Source organism: Mchenga conophoros, linkage group LG23 (genome assembly GCF_057382185.1).
Source record: "Mchenga conophoros isolate Kocher_MC1m ecotype Shallow Benthic linkage group LG23, M_conophoros_male_GT1.1, whole genome shotgun sequence".
NCBI classification, from domain to species: Eukaryota; Metazoa; Chordata; class Actinopteri; order Cichliformes; family Cichlidae; genus Mchenga; species Mchenga conophoros.
Window position 1 is genome coordinate 13979593 of NC_140547.1, and position 17021 is coordinate 13996613.

At 43.3% G+C, this 17021-nt stretch overlaps 1 protein-coding gene across 5 annotated transcripts in view; it reads right to left on the reverse strand.

The window, feature by feature from the left end:
* Nucleotides 1-17021, reverse strand: part of crocc2 (ciliary rootlet coiled-coil, rootletin family member 2) — a 53858-nt gene that overhangs the window by 6130 nt on the left and 30707 nt on the right. For 3 of the 5 annotated variants that reach the window (XM_085264616.1, XM_085264615.1, XM_085264612.1), the window contains exons 13-31: nt 16280-16479; nt 15970-16152; nt 15397-15541; nt 15161-15307; nt 14538-14768; nt 9466-9659; nt 8888-9015; nt 7572-7741; nt 7316-7495; nt 6592-6726; nt 6357-6500; nt 4086-4324; nt 3828-3987; nt 3569-3736; nt 1523-1907; nt 1309-1439; nt 1086-1206; nt 827-981; nt 300-740 (exon numbers count right to left, since the gene is read on the reverse strand). In XM_085264616.1, the coding sequence (XP_085120742.1) occupies nt 300-740; nt 827-981; nt 1086-1206; nt 1309-1439; nt 1523-1907; nt 3569-3736; nt 3828-3987; nt 4086-4324; nt 6357-6500; nt 6592-6726; nt 7316-7495; nt 7572-7741; nt 8888-9015; nt 9466-9659; nt 14538-14768; nt 15161-15307; nt 15397-15541; nt 15970-16152; nt 16280-16479 (3657 nt within the window). The remainder of the gene's footprint in view (nt 1-299; nt 741-826; nt 982-1085; nt 1207-1308; nt 1440-1522; nt 1908-3568; nt 3737-3827; nt 3988-4085; nt 4325-6356; nt 6501-6591; nt 6727-7315; nt 7496-7571; nt 7742-8887; nt 9016-9465; nt 9660-14537; nt 14769-15160; nt 15308-15396; nt 15542-15969; nt 16153-16279; nt 16480-17021) is intronic. The other 2 variants (XM_085264614.1, XM_085264617.1) reach the window with 2 other exon arrangements.

The following is a 17021-nucleotide window of genomic DNA, read 5'->3' on the forward strand; positions in this document are numbered from 1 at the left end:
GACATTGTGTCACAAAAGTCCAATCGAATCGAAAGATCAACTTAATTTCACTTTTTAATTCCACATTTAACCCAATTTCAGTCTTGATTGCCACGGACCATTTAGAATCTTTTAGACCTCTAATCAACGGATAAAATGCTCGATGGGATAGATGTAGCGCCTAATTTACTGCTCAGATTTTGACGAGTTTGAATGAAACCACAGCAGAGTAAATAAAAAATATGCCACAGCTGATGAGGCCAGCTAAAACATGGGAGTTGTTCTCCTGCTGGATGGAGGGTTCAGGTGAGAGACTGTACCTGCAGCAGCCTTCGGTCCTGCTCGCTGGCAGTCAGAGCCCTCTGCAGCTGCGTTATCTGCTCCTGCAGGGCTCCCGTGTTGCTCCTGCTGTCACTGAGGGTGTTTGACAGTTTGTGAATCTGCTCTCTCAGCTGACTCTCATGTTGTTCAGCTTGAGCCAATGACGTGGCCAGTCTCTCCTCACTAAACCTCAGCGCCGCGCACCGGTCTTCACTCTCACCCAGTTTTCTCCTCATGTCCGTCAGCCTCTCCTGTAATGCACCTGCCTCAGCATCCAGCTCTGCCACTCTCAGCTGGGCCCTCTGCAGCTCGCCTTCGAGAGCACGTTGAGAAAGCTCCAGACTTCTCACCCTGCCTTCTGCTGCCTCCAGAGACTCCTTCAGTTTCTGCTGTTCTGAATTTGAACAAGTTTCTAACTGTTGAACAACCTCCAACTTGTCCTGTAGAGGGAGAAGAACAGGATTTCCTCAGCCTCAAAGAAGATGCTGTCAACATTTCTCTCAACAATATTTTGCTTTTTACGTACCTGAAGTGCTCTGGATTCAGCCTGAGCGGCTTGCAGACTAGCCCTGAGCTCCTCTTCAAGGCTTCTCTTCTCTCTCTCTGTGCAATGTGCTGCTTCTTCCTGCAGGGAAAGCGAAGTGTGTGCCTGGTTCAATCGTTCTTCCACGTCTCGTTTTCCTGAAAGAATATATGTATCTGTTATATATGTAAAACATATTGCTTGCTTAGGCAAATAACTACTGCTAGTTTGTGTATGAGTGAAGAGTTCAGTGGGTTTTTACCCTCCTCTAATTGCTTCAGAGACTTTTGTAGTTGTAGTAGTTGGGAGGATGATTTATCCTGACTGTCTTTGAGTTCAGTCACATGCTGAGTTAGACTGACTACCTGAGCCTTGGCTTCATCCTGAGGAAAGCAAAGCCATTATTTAAGTGAAAAAAATATGACTATAATATCAGAGTTTGAATCATTGAACTTATAATCAGTTATTAAGATTTTTAAATATACCCTGTCTCTTTGAGCATCTGTGAGTTCTTGCTGGAATTCCCGCAGGGCTGTATTGACTGATTCCAAGTCAAGCTCTTTGTCTTCACCATAGGCCACGGAGAGCAGAGATCCATTGGCCACACTCTCTCCTCCTGACCAGACACCACACTCATCGATTCAACTTTTCAGAGAGAAACATGGCACCATGATGCCCTATTGTAAGACCCAACTATACCTTTTGAATAGAAGTGGCTTCTCCAAGGGGAAGGAAACCGTCTTCGTGACCCTGGTTTGTCTGAAAGCCTCACGTGGTTGATGCCAACAGTGCGGCGCAGAGCTGCATACAGCCCCGCCAGCTTGAGCTCCAGGTCCCTGCATTTGGCATCGCTCACTTCCAGCTGCTCCTCCACGCTCTGGGCCTTGTTTTTAGCAACACCAACCTGCATGGAGAGTTCTTTGATTTGCGCCCTGGCATCTTCCAGTGCTGCCTCCAGCTGGGCGGTGGTTTCCCTGTGCCTCTGGTCACTCTGCCGCTGAAAAGTTTCTTTTTCCTGCAGTAGCTCTCGGTTCTGATGCTCCGTGGACTCCAGCTCCATCACACGACGCTGTAAACCTGCGACCTGTGCAAACACCAAGAAAAAATCAGCAAAACTAAATATGGTTCATCATGTGTTAATTACATAAAGTAGAAAATGTTTACCAGTGTTCATGTGATAAATGCGATAAACCAATAACAGAATTTGTAATCTATTATAATTTGAGGACACAGCTCGACCTAATAAATTAACAGGTTATTAAATGCTCCTTAACCAAAACGTTAAAGAGACCAAAATCTCACTACAAAATATGTCAATCTTGTAAATGATGATGATGATGATTATCTTTTTTTAAATTTTTTTTACATCTTTACATGTATTTGAATCTTTAACTGTTTAACTGCAGCATTAATAATGTGAACATAAATTGATCTACAACACTGAAAAACTGTCATTTAAAACATTATTATTGATAACTGTAGTTCCAATCATGCTCCAAAGGATTTTTAGTGGCCTAAATGTAGCTGTGTAAATAAAAACAACATGGCTTTAAGAAGTTCATCTGTTTCCCGATGACAAGCTTGTCGACTTCACTGATAGAGCCTCAGAAATGAGAAAATAAGGAGTAACAACAATTGATTAATATACTGTGGAACCCTGACCCTTCTTTATAACCCACTACATGTCAGAGAAATAAAAACAAACTTTCCTCCAATAGCAAATGTTTAAGTTTTATACATCAGGCTTTTCTCAAATGAAGATGAGGGTGTCCCTTTGCACTTGTTTCTAGAAAAACGCAAAAGGGCATCAGTCTCACGAGTAAATCATAACATGAAACCCACAATCCTGTCAATTCTTTCTGTTTATTTTCCATTTGGGTTTAAAGGAAGAGTTTCAAAGATGCAGACCACTTTAAGTGATGGGATCCCAACAAGCTACATGTGGGACAAAGTGTGTTTTGGTGGGACATAGTTAATGCTGAGAGGTATTTAGCATCGGGAATAAGAAATATAGAACTGTTCTTCTATATTGGCCAGTGGATTCAAACCCACAACCCTCTTGCTGTGAGGCGATAGCCCTAACCACTGTAGCAATGTTGCATGTTTGCTTATAAAGAAATGAAGTTACTGCTGTATAGCTCCAAAATATTCTGAACGTACAGGTTTTGCACTTTTTGCAGACTTGCTGTTACGTGTAACTTATTTTTTTGCTTCTATTTTCACGAGTTTATTTTTGATCATTTGTTTTCAGATTGGTTTTAGATAATGTGGAGATGTTTTATGTTAAAAACGTTCTTGGTCCGGCCTGTTTCAGATCAAACTGGAGAATATATTGGCCATTACCTAAAGTGGTTTACTGAGCTTACAGACTGGTTTATATGTAGTTTGAAAAGGGAAACATCATCATTAATCAGCGTTCTAATATATCATAATGATCATCAATTTATTCTGGCATGCAGAATACACACATCCACCCGATATTCACTTACTGCTGGAAGGGGTCATGGGAATTTAGGGACCCTCAATGTGAATTTATGGGACTGAAGAGCTTGAATAATGAATTTATAATTCAATAATTTGCTAAAATGTTGAGCAACATTTGGATTTTTCAAACCCACTGCGCAGTAGTGTGTTATGGTTCATGCTGACTGTCACTGTGTGAGTGTGACATGTGAGGTATGTTAGCCAAGGTTGAATGTTTGCTCTAGCGTGTTGTTAGCATACTAACTCCCGGAGGCCTTCTACCTCGTTTAGCACCGCTTCCCTGCCAGCTTCACACTCCAGCACTCTCTGCTTGAGGGTGAAAGCCTCACGACGTGCCTCCTCCTCCTTCTGCTCCTCCTCACATACCCTGGCCTGCAGCTCTCGCAGTTCCTGTTTCTGCCGGATGTTCTCTCCTTCGAGGACCTTTACCTGTTCATGTCAGCACAGCACAAATTACTCCGATATAATTCTTCATTTCAAATAAATCAGATGGAAACCAGTGACCTCAGTCATTCTTCACCTGTCTGCGCAGTTCCTGCAGCTCTCTGCGCGCTTGCAGACGAGACTTCTCCAGCTCTCTCATGCCGCTCCGAAGAGCTGTTGCCTCTTGTTGCATTGAGCTCCTCTGCTCCTCTAAGACGGCCACTTTCTGCTCATTCTCCTCCACAGCTCGTCTCAAACTAGTCAAGACGTGGTTAATATTTACACATTAAAAAATATGATAAACATCCACTGTTGGTGGACGATTATAGCAACGTGCCTTGCATGGCAGCCATACCTGCTGTTATCACTTTCGGCTCGCTTGACGAGAGCTCTCAGCTCCTGGTTTGAGGCTTGGATGGCTTCTTTCTCTCGGGTCTCATTACCCAAGAGCCTTCTCAGGTCCACAGCATCTTTGCGTAACTTGTCTCGCTCCTGTGCACAGCCCTGAAGCTCTCTGTGAGCCTCAATCAACTCCCTTTGCCCTTTAAAACGTCCATCCTCTCCCTCGTGCAGCTGTTGACGGAGGCCCTCCAACTTCATGGGAAAGTTACAGAGAATTAAAGGCATGATGTATCAATAAAGAAAATTAGAGGGTCACAAACAAGAGCAAGAAAATGAAATAAATAGTTTAGAAACACTGAGCTTTTTTCTTGAGTTCTTCTCGCTCCAGCCCAGAATTTATTTGGTAACAAAATCCTCCTGCATGCCGACTTAGGATCGGATAATGCATCATAGCCTCACTGTTTGAAAGCTATTCCTCAACATCTCCTATTTTAAGCATTATCTGCACTATCTCAAAATACTCTCTGACCTATATTCTGTTTTATGGCAACATTTTGTGTGTTGAAGGGAGGCCCGAGCTCAGCGGGGCACGCATAAGAGCCAGTTGGGCCTTTAGCCAGGTGCTGTCTCTCCCTGTCTCCTCTTTGCAGCTCACAGTGCGAAGACAGCGACATGATAAACAGCAGCCCCCCTGGTGAAGTGGTAGGGGAGAAGGAGGGAGAAGAGGGAGGACAAGGAGCAGGATGAGGATGAGGAAGAGTGTTATGTTTAGAGGCCACACAAGATGGTTCGTCCTTATAAACTCTAAAGTGAGAAAAAACAAGCCAGTGCTGATCCAGCCCAACTCCACTTTATTTTATCTGATTTTTTGGGGTGGAGGGCAGTGGAGGAGGCAGAGAATATGAGGGCAGCAGTGTTGTGTTATGCGGATGGGAGAGGGGGACCCGGAGTCCCAGCGGAGCCAGCCTCTCGCTGCTGCGACGGAGAAAATAAACACTCCACCGCTGGCTTATTTACACAAGGGGTTAACTTAAACTTTGATTTGATATTATGGTACCAGAGACCGTATCCTCCTCTTTCTCGTTCTACCTCTTTCCCCTTATCGTTCTTCGTCTTTCATGCTCTTCGATTCTTTGTCACATGTCCTCACTCCTGCTTTCTGACATGAGAATCTTGAGATGGGATTAGTGAAAATAATCAAACAAGGAAGCGAGCAGGGGTGGCCAAATATGACAACGCTGCTGAAGCCTAACTTGATATATGGTAGGGAGGGCCGGCCAAACCTCAAAACTCTTGTGCTCTGGCTCCACTCATCCCCATTCACTATACTTTGACATGACTAAGGAGACAGCACGAAGACAGGGTGACGCTAAATTTTGCTTCTTTTTTAAATGAAACCAATAAGCCCCACACAGATAAACAATCTCCTTTTCCAGGAAGGCCAAGCTTTTAAATCATGGCATGGTGGGGCCTTTACAGCTCTGCAGTTACATCTTAATGAGGTGAGTGTGAGCTTGTTATTTCACTAAAACGCCCAGCGACCCTGTGCTTGGATTCCTGACCTTAAGCAACCCTGAGAGATGAGATTTACGGCTCCCTCATTTGGCTCCGAGAGGTATGTCACTGAGCCAAAATTATAGTCTCTAATTGCACTTTAATGTTTATATTAAGGTCAACAGAACCAAACTTTTCCCCTGTGGACTTGACAGGAAAAGGACACAGAAACTGCGAGCTGAGTAGAAATCTTAAGAGAGGACACCGCACCACCTTTCCTTGCAGGATTTGGCCCAGTGCACGCTGCACCTGATGGCACCCTGATGTTAGCAAAGCTCTGTGACACCAGCCAATGTCAACATAGGCTTATGGTAAATGGCTCTCGCTTGTACTGGTACAAATTGGTGCAAACTCTCCCTCACAGCAGAAGCAGATGAAAGGTCTCCCATCCAATGCCAAGCCAAACAAACTAAAAGTTTCCGAACCATTTCTGTGACACTACTGTACAAACCTGTGCCAATTTAGTGAGAGCCAACTGATACACCATATATTTAAAAAAACAAAAAAACAAGAGACACGGTACCTTCCTAGATATTATGTGGTGAAAGTATAATCACAGAAAACAAGTAATGTTTCAGGGTCCTTTGGTTGGTACCTGTGGCTGGTATTTAATTCACAATGATTATGTATTACAGTGAATACAGATTGGTCTGATCTATGATACTCGTGAGAATAAACTCAAAATAGGTTAAGTTAAAATCTTACATCAACTTTTTTTAAAAGTTCCTACCTCCTGTTGCGCATGCTCTCTCTGCTGGTTCAACTCTCTGACCTGCTCAGTGAGACTCTTTTTGTCACTCTCATGCGAGTTCAAAGACTCTTCAAAATGCAGCTGCAGTTCACGCAGCTCAGACTGCAGGACAGCCATTTGGTTCTGCAGCATATGAAAACACAAACCGGTCAGCCGAGTTACAACACGGCAAGGAAACGTGAACAGAGCCAGTATGCTCCTGTCATATTTTTACCTTGTCCTGCTCCTGTTTGCGAAGTGATTCCCTCTGCAGGCGTTCCATATCCATTTCCGCTGTGGCCAGGTCCTCTCGCAGGGATGCTAGCTTCTCTGTGAGGACAGCCTTCTCTGCCTCCATCTGAGACAAAGCCTGATCAAAACACACTGCGAGGTCAGAATCATTCATACGTAGCTCAGAAAAAGAAGCTGACTTGGCCACTGGTTCTTGGACAAAAAGAAATCGGTTCCACAGTTCGTACTTGTCATTTACTGTCAGTAATTTTTATATTGTCCTAGTGTCTGCACTCTTTCCCTGTCTTTGTCTCCCTCTGTCTTACCAATGAATTTGAACCTTTGTCTTCCTCATTTCCACTTCCTGGTTTACTTTAACTATTGTTTTTCTGTGCTATTCTCCTTTACTTTAAGGTCCTTTCTTCATGTTTCCTTGATTGCCTTCACCTGATTGTGTTTTTCCTCCTCTCACTGGTTATACCTGCACGCAACCCTGTTTGTAACCCTGTTTGTATTCTGCATACTCATTTTTCTGTTGTAACTCATGCTTCTTCTGCTTTCTTTAGGAATTGTATTATCTTCCAGTCCTTTTATATTTCATCTGCAGATCTTCTGCATGCTCAGAATTGCGATGTCGTCCCCTGGCCTACCTTCAAATACACAAACATTTTAAACATCACTGACAATCATAAGAACCATAAGAAACCTGCAAAGACCACCTCATGTACCTGCTGCTTTTCATTCTCAGCCTGCAGGAGACTTTGGCCGAACTCCTGCTTCAGCCTGGCCAGCTCTTCTCGCACCTGCTGCAGCTCCTTCTGGCTGTGCGCACGCAGCTCCTCACACTGTCTGCGCAGCTGCTCCTCGGCCTGCTCCCGCTGAAGCATCAGCTCTGCACGCTGCTGCTCCTAAGGACCAGCAAACAGACACTTCAGTACAATTAACAGATTAATAGACAGTGAGACCAGCAAATTCAAAGTGCACCTTCTGCTGACGTTCTGCTTCGAGCTGCTCTCTGTGAATTTGCTGTTTGCTGGTCAAAGTCAGCAGGGTACTCCTCTCAACTTGAGCCAGCTTTTCCTCCAACTTACTTCTTTTTTCTTTTGCTTGTGCACATTGCCGTTCAGCATCTGCTCGCATCTGAGCAGCTTCACCTGCACAGGTAAATACATCCATGTACCTCAGTTGCAGACAAACTTTAAAAACCACTGATGTTACAGAAGCAGCAATATTTTATTCAGAGTTTTTATCAAAGAACATGCTAGCTTAATGGCACTCATTTGTAGACCCAAAGATCTTGAGGTGCAGTGGACAGAAAGGACAAACTAATACAATACGAAATGCAGCGTAAGTGGATGTTACATAAAGCTAGCATAAAAGTGGAACTTGGCAAAATTAGCTTAAATTCAAACTTAACTGTTACCCAATACCTAACCAAACACTGACCATGGACACCACAAGCGCCACGCTTTACCACGGTAAGTCAAACTAACCAGTTTGAACTGCAGCTGTTAAACGCACAGAAACTTAAATAAAACCTTTAAGAAACAGAAACTCATTATCGTTCAATTTAAGACCTTTTACACTATCTCTGAAAAAAGTGGTAACATTACATGCAAGCTTTAAATGTGTTTGTCAAATATCTCTTGTTGAGGCATGTTTACTCTTCAAAATAACCTTCCTATCTCTGAGAGTGACGTTCCCAAACATAACATTTTTCAGTTACAGCAGGTTTTTTGTTTTTGATGAAGTTTGAATAGTTTAATTTAGGTTTACCTGCCACTTAAAAGAAAAAAAAATTATACTCACTCCCGTCCTGTGGTACTTGTTTTATAGCAAGAAAAGAAAAATACCACATCTGCAGGGGAGTCTAAAAGGATGTGTGTGAAGTATGCAGGCGTGACCATGGGATAATATTATTTTCTGATTTGTTGAGCAAGTGTCTCCATGGCATCAACTGTAAGCAAAGCCAGACTGCGGCACAGAGAAAATTAACTTAATTTATAATAATATGTATTAAACTGCCTATCAGATATAACCACTGATCAACTAAAGCTGCCGCAGGGCTGTTCTGGATCGTTTCAGTTCACTTTAACCCCTGCTTATCTGATTCATGCGTATGTTTGTGCAGAGTGGTGAGACCCTGGTCAGCTGAGAAAGCAGCTCCAGTGATGCTGCAGCCCAGCTGTTGCAGAGCTCACAGCTGAAATATGGATCTCTTGTGGGTTGCTGGAAAGGCTTCACGGCCGGGGGGCTTGGCAAAGAGAACAGTGGGGTCTCTGAGGGAGAGGGCTACTCACGCGTCAAGGCCTCGTTAGCTGAAAGCAAGCCGCGCCTCTCCCCCTCCAACCTGGAGCGCTCGGCCTCCAGAGACGAGGCAAGCTCCTGGCTCTCGAACAGGGCCGTCTCCAGGGACTCCTTCTCTGCTCTGCAACACAGTGGTAAAACGGTTTGAGTGCTGAAAAAAGACCTTTGAACCTTTTAGGTGTAGAAGGTCATAAAACCCAATAATCCATCACAAGCGTAGTTTCCAAATAAAACCATGTTACTTAAAGACTCTTGTTACACGAGACTCGCTACGCTTTAGAAAGTAAAATTTGTTTAAAAAAGTCAAAATGACCGTAAATACCCGACGGCAGTTGGTTTTATTTAAACAAACACACAGAGATACACCCATGCTTTTGAGGACACTGTGCTCACTTACATTCATTCCTTGCACTCTCAAACTAAACATTACTGATACAAGCCTAACTCCAATTTATGCTGAATGCAAATGCTAAAAAACAAACTGGTGAAGCTGGTTTTAAATATCAAATTGGTCCCAAACATTTCAGAGGTCCAACCACACAAACAAATACGCACAAACACACACACAGACCTCAATGCAACCAGCTCCTGCGTGAAACCACAGGCCTTTCGGTCAGCGGAATTTAGCTTGACATCCAGAGCTGCCTTGTCCTTGGCCAACTCCTCCCTGTCATGGGTAGCTCTCTTTATGGCTGCGGTCTGTGTCTCAAGCTCCTTCTTGCACGCACACAGCTCCTCTGTCACAGATTGCAACTGCCTTTTGACCTGGAGATGAGCACAGGCAGAAAAAAAAAACATTTCTTTACACAACATCATTATAAACATTAAAATATTGCATTTGCAATTCACAACAGACTTATGACAAATACATTTTTGATTATTTTCAGCCAGAGTCTTGTTCGTGACAAGTGGGAGACAGATGGATACCCTCACCTATGGCCACGACCTGCGTGTGGCAACTGAAGGAATGAAATAAAGAAAAACCATGGATATAAGGGCCCACATAGCAACATTGGTATGGATTGGATCTGGCCCACACAATGTGCTTACACATGGCCCACATACCGCAAAGAATGACGGCCCTTCGGTGGCCCAGATCAGGTTTGCCAGAGGTGGCCCACACATGGGCCAGCACAAGACCAGTTGCAGACACACTGGTGGCCCTGTCATTGCCCAGAAGTTTCAGCTCTGGCCCCAGATGTCAGCCTAATGTGTACCTTAATCAAGCCATGTAATAACAACATGTGCATAATAGTTCAAAAGTAACATGACAAAACTCTGTTCAGACAGTGAATGGACTGATTCTTATGTAGCGCTTTTCACTATTCAAGATTACTGAAAGTGTTCTATACAACATGCTACATTCACCCATTTTCTCTAAACCGAGTGCTTCCTAACTAAATTCATACACATTCACACTCTTGGCATGCAGACTGGAGGAGCCAGGGATCGAACCACTAACCTTCCGATCAGTAGGTGACCTGCTCTACCTCCTGAGCTACAACCACCCAGTGGTAAACATGAGTAAACCCTCAATAGGTTTTGGATAAAGTGCCCACTCACAAACCTGTCAAACCTGCATTTGAAACTTTGGCTACCATAGCAGTATAGTATTGCAACAAGACATTTGGATCTTCTAACTAAAATAGGAAAATAGGAACATAAATAGTGCCATCATTGCCAGACCTGGCCCACATCTGGTTGACATACACCCTGCCATGACACCGGTCAGTCAGAAGTGCCAGTTTGATGCCGGATCCGGGCCAGACCTGTTTTCTATGAGCCTGGGCCACATAAACCAAACCACAATCGGCCAGATATGGCATTCCATCGCACAAACAGTGGCTACATTGCCAGACCTGACCCATATCTGGATGACATATGTCTTATCGTGCCAGAAGTCAGCCAGCAGTGCCGGCTTGATACCAGATCCGGGCCAGACCTGCTTGCTATGTGGGGGGCGGGGTGAGGTTCATCTGAAGGGTGTCTGGGTCAGCCTTTAAACAGGGCAACCAACATAGCCCTTGAGTTTAGCGCTGCTGCTCCTTTCCATCTGAAAGCAAATTAGCTGATGTGGTTCAGAGATGCCTTTTGAACAACTTGTATTTCAGCAATATCCGAACTGAAGAAGACACAGGGTAGCAGAGGAGTGGAGAGAGGGACACCATGACTTCAACCAGTGGTTAGTGAAGTCCTGTTGCCATCTTAGTGTCTTGAAATGAGGGGCAGATCTGACTGTGAAACAGAGGACTATCTCATGATTATACCCTGGATAATCCCCTTTTCCGACTCCAAAACTCATCACAATTTGTCAAATAAAGTTCATGTTTGATTGAATATGGCCTAAAAAAAAGCAATCAATTAGTAAATTGTTCCCTGAGGTCACAGAGTAGAGGAGCTGACGGCTATTTTCACACAGACATCTATATATGGAGTCTTTTTGGAACTAGAGCTGTGGCCCCTGGAGGCCATTACAAAGATTGCGAGTTTAAATAATTTCTTTGGTTTAAGATTTCAGACATGGAAACTACAGTGATGTGTCTTTTGGGGAGGACAATGAACCTTTTAGGTGGGTGAACCCTGTGAAACATGAAAATTCTAGCAGAAATAAATACTAAACCACTAAAAAATTTGGCTCTAATGATTTTAAATTTAGACAGACCTCCTGCCTCCATAAACATTCATTAGGAGACACAGCACCCCGTAACAGTATAGTAACTGCACTGAAACATGATTCAACCGTGAAATAATGGAACTAACAAAATGGTTCCAAAAATAAATAATAAATGTCTCACACATCCTTTGTTTTAAGTTTGCAAAGAAAATAAGTTGAAGAATGGACTGAATCATTTTGAGGGAAGGTTTGTTTTTTATTTTAATTTAAAAGCATATTGATTTGCTTCTATAATAAGCACAAGAGCTTTCAGTTCATATGAGTATATGCTGTCGGTTTCTCTCTCTCTCTCTCTCTCTGTCTTGCTCTCAGGTGAAGAGCTGGGCAGAGCTGTCGTTTCTCGGGTTTGTTTCTGCACACATGCAACTCATTACCTTCATCAGTACTAGGTACTTAAGGACCGGCTGTGGCAGTGTCTCCACCAGATTGTCGCCTCCACTTTGGTGGTAAATCGGCCAACCTCGTGTAACTGAGATTTCTGCAAGTTTCGCAAAGTAACTCTTGCGTTTGATCTGCTTCCCAGTTTACCTCCTGGAGTTCCTGCTTTACTGCTTTTGAAACCTCCCTGCTGCCTATAGTGGAGTCAAAAGACCACAGTCGGATTTGTTCTTCATCTGCATTCATGTTTTCTGACTTTCTTTGGAAACAAGTATTTGCCAGCCTGCCTACCAGCTACCCCTCCCTTGTCTCACCCTTCTCCCCGGACAAAGTAAGATTTCTAAGCTGAGAATCATTAAGCAATCTCAGGCAACCTCACAGCTCTGGACTTCATTAACTGATTCTCTCCCATTTCAAAGATTCTCCCAGAGCTCCATTACCGCTGTTAGCAGCCACCTGAGTAACACACGCCCATCTTTTCTTGTCTTACTGTGAATAAAGCTTCCCGGGTCCAACCTTACATTTTTTTTCTTTTATACAAAATATAATACATACAATATATACATATGGAGAAAGAAGCTTCACAGGGTTCCACTCTCACAGCTTCTGTAGGAATTAAAAGGGTAGGTAGCAGCCATATGTTAAAAAGATGCACTTAATTAGTAGATCACTATTAAGTGTCAACAGCTTTTATAAAAGTACAAATTTTGTCTGATCTGGAGCATTACAGTGTGTGTTAACACACAACCAAAGCCTTCCCAGAAGTGTGAATTCACCCCAATGTCAGACTGTCTCATCTCTCTACAGCCTTAGTTAGTGTGTAAAGACTCATCGAAGTACAAGGGGGGCAAAAAAAGAACAAGTATGGCTTATTTGGAAGGGTTGGCAAGAAGAAGCCTCTTCTCTACAACCAATGTGACACCACAATTTGTTCACAAACTTGCATCTTTTGACAGACACAACCAAAGGGGAGATGTTTGACCATAAGACACCACCCCTTTTGGAGAAAAATAACACAGCACAAAAATCTCATATCAACTGTCAACACAATGAAGGAGGGCTGATGATGTGATGCACTTTGCAGTCAAAGAATCAACCACGAACTCCTCTGCATGCCAAAGTTTTTTAGAGTAAAATGTGAGTCCATCTGTATGAAAGCCAAAGCTTGGCCCAAACTGGCTCATGCAACAGGACAATGACCCCAAGAACTGCAGCAAATGTACAACAGAGTGGGAGAAAAAAAGGAATCACGGTTTTGCAATGACAAACTCAAAGTCCAGGCTTCAAGACCATAAGAGAGCTGCGCATATTTAAACACCTGCAAACCACAATGAACTGAAGCAACCCTGTAAAGAAGAGCGGGCCAAAATTCATCCACAACCATGCGAAAGACTGAAAATATCATACAAAAAAAACAATCAACTTATTGCTTATATAAAGGTGGTTCTACAAGCTAGATATTAACTGGCTGTACTAAACTTGCTTTTTCACACGACACTAGTCGGGTGATTCCATATGAAGTCTTTCCAGTGCTGTAACTTGTTCTGAGTAGCCACCTATTCCACATGCTGAGTCTTGAAGTTTAACTTAAAAGACACTTTTGAAGTTTCCACCAGTGAATTATTAGAAAACCGGTCAAACATGCATTGCATCAATGGCTGTTTGTGTTCCTCTACATCAGAGACAATAAGTTGGTGCAGTGTATTGAAACTATTAATTGGTGCTGACCAGTGTTTAAGGTGTGATTAGTCTTATCAGTAAGTACTCAGAATGACCCTAATATACTGTACCAGTTACTGACACACTAGCACACTATATTTAACCAACCCCTGCTACTTCTAATATTTCACTGCGGCAGAATGTTTGAAAAGCAACAATCACTATAATTTGATTTTGGACCAAACAAAAAAAATGAACTCACACTAACTAAATATTAGCACACAATGTCTTTCAGCCTCTCCTTAGGTAAATATTCAAGTGGATGAATTACACCAATGTTATGGATGTGTGTAGGCCCCCAATATGGGGATGAAACATGAGCTCAGTGCGATGCATGCCGCTACAGGGTTTGCTTCATCCAAGTTTGATTTATTTTTACAGATAAGCTATCTAAAAATGTTTGGATGGAATTTGTCAGATTTTTTAGGTTTGTTATATTTTTGCTCAGATCAACATGGATATCCCAGTTTCACATTCAGAACAGATAATACAGCAGGAGAGGATTCTTTTCATTCTTTAGAGGACGGAACAGGGGGATCTGGATCTGCTGAGGAAGAATGGAAATACTTTAGGTGTTAATTTATTGCTGCTTTCACCAAAACTCCTGCTGGATATTATATGTCTGTCTATTTATCTTTTCCAGTTCACATTTGTTCACCAAGGTCCTCTGCTTGTTATGTCCCAAGTTACATATAAAACACACAGTGGAGCGCTGCATATCAAATGTGAGAGGAAAAAACACAGCAGATGCATCCAGGACCTCCTATGCATTTTAATGTGACAACAAGCTCCGTGAACCTGCTGAAAGCTGTTAATAACATCAGCCAATTCTCCAAGGCGTCGGGAGTAGGGAGGAGCGTGAGCGGCCTGACCTGCGAGCGCTTCTCCAGGGCCTGAGCTTTCTCCTTCTGCAGGAGACTCAGCTCTGCTTCTAGCTTCTGGCAGAGATCCTGCAAGTGGCTGTGGGAGCTCTCCAGGGCTTGCTTCTCGGCGAGCAGATCCATCATCTCCTTTTGTGCCCGCGCTGCATCCTCTCTGGCTGCTGCCCGCTCCGCCTCGGCTTCCCGTCTACGTTCACAGAGCTCCCTCTTCTCTCCTTCTGTCTGGAAGGGAAGCCAGGATATTTCATTTTACTTCCTTTCCTTCTAGTAGCAAGTCTGCTTGGTTACACCTCTGGGCACTTATTTATTTTCTAAATTAACTTTAATTTCAGCAATCACCAGGATACAAAAACTGCAGGTATAGAGTAGAGCTATATGACTTTGTGAGACCAAGAGAAATTTTCCAAGTCAATAATATCAAATAATATGCTCTTGATCAAAATCAACCCTATAGTCTTTATATATTAGTTATATGATTTATATACTGTAAGTTTGGGAGCACCTGATGACAGATCTGTGACTCACAGTGCAGCACACAGCAGAGCAAGTTAGTCATCTCACCTCGTGCTCTCTACTTTTTTTGTATGTTATGGGGGAACTGCATGGCTACTGACCTCCAGCAGAATACGACTGAGCTCCACCTTGTCTTTTGCTAAGCCTTCACTAAGGGCGGCCATTTTGTCGAGAGAATCTTTCAGCGCCGCCTCCTGATTCTGGAGTTTGTTGAAGGCCAGTTCCTGCGCAGCACTCTGAGACTCAATCTGCAGAGTGATTCAAATAATATTAAAAGAATTATGACAGATCTCAGAGAAACTTTGCAAAACTTGCGCTGAGGAGCTGAGTTGTTAACCTTGGAGAGAGCCAGAGTGAGGCTGGCCTTGTCATCCTCCAACACCTCCTTCTGCAGGGTGATTTGGCTCAGAGCCTCCTTCACCATCACAAGCTCCCTGCGCAGATCCGAGTGCTTCCCTTCGAGCTCCTGCAAACTCCTCTCACTGAAACAGAAATTATATCACATGTTTAACTCCCCACCACTGTTCTGCTGGTCTCACACACGATCCCTTTAACAGTAATCCATCTGTACTTTAAAAAAAAATGAAGAAATGTTGGCATAAGTGCCGAGTTTTCTTTTTTCTGTTTTTCTTGTTTTTTGTTCAATTGCATGTCCTTCTCCAATTCTCAGCTAATCAAATTTTTTAGCCCAAGAAACCCTGAAAATGGGAAAGAAAAGTATCCCTCATGCATGAGTTCAGTAATGCTATGTAAATCATTTACATTTTCATCCAAATGTCATGTGGGTGCATTGCCGGCTGGAGAATGACATGTGTTACTGATCTGAACTCTAAACAAATGGGGCTTGAAAACAATCACGCCTGTCAGGATGTGCTTTGTGTAATGGTCATTCTCTGTGATCTTGCTGTACCCTCTTTGGGCCTCCGTGTTCTGGCGTGCCAGCTGCATCTCTAGATCCTCCCTTTGCTGCCTCAGGAGATCCCTCTGTCTCTGAAGTTCTAGCGAGGAGCTCCGTAGTACCTCCATCTCAGCACGCTGGGAGTCCACTTCCTGCTGAAGCCCCGACAGCAGCTTCTCCAGGCTGCTTTTTTCACTGTGTGATGTGGTGAAAGAAATAAGCAGTGGACATGAAAGAGACAAAGCATGTTCAATAGCTTTCTAAATGCCAAAATCAAAGTGTAGTCAAGAAAAAGAAGTAGAAGTACTTGGTGAGGATGTACCTGGAGATGAGCTCCAGTGAGCGGTGATATCTGTTGCTGTCCCTGAGGCTTTCTTCCAGAGCTTTTTTATCCTCCTGACTTTCCCGCCTCACATCCTGAATCTTCTGCTCCAACTCTCTCCTCTCAGCATCCCTCTCTTGCTGGTGTTCGCGCAGTGTATCCACTTGCTCCAGAGCAGCCCCCAAACGTGCACGTAGCTCCTGCAGGTTATATGTCAGTGTGAGTGATTGAGCTTTTTATGCTTGAAAGGCTGCAACATAAAAATTCACATAACACAGAGTTACATGAGAAGAAACAATGAGAGAGACACAGACAACCATTCACACTCATTCATACCTGAAGCTGATTTAGAATCGCCAATACAATTCATTAAATTCTACCCATACAACGCCACATTACAACAAGTCGCCAAGTCACAACAACAGTCACTTTAAGGCGCTTTAAGCCAAAGGATTCAAACCCACGATTCTGAGTTTAGACTGTGACACTTGCAGAGGATGTAAAAGTACTACATTTCCACGTTGCATCAACAGATCTTAAATGTGTTTTTCAGCCCTGAAAATTTCACATTCTCCTGGATTTGTAAAGCTACAATGGCTCAAAAATGCTGCAAAAATGAACTGACTCTGAACCTGCGAAGTTTCCGTTATGTGCTTTGTGGCCCTGTTACTTGGAAAATATTCAGAATGTGAAGGTATGAAAGTTTTTCATGTCTTTATTAAACACCCTAAAAACAAATCAG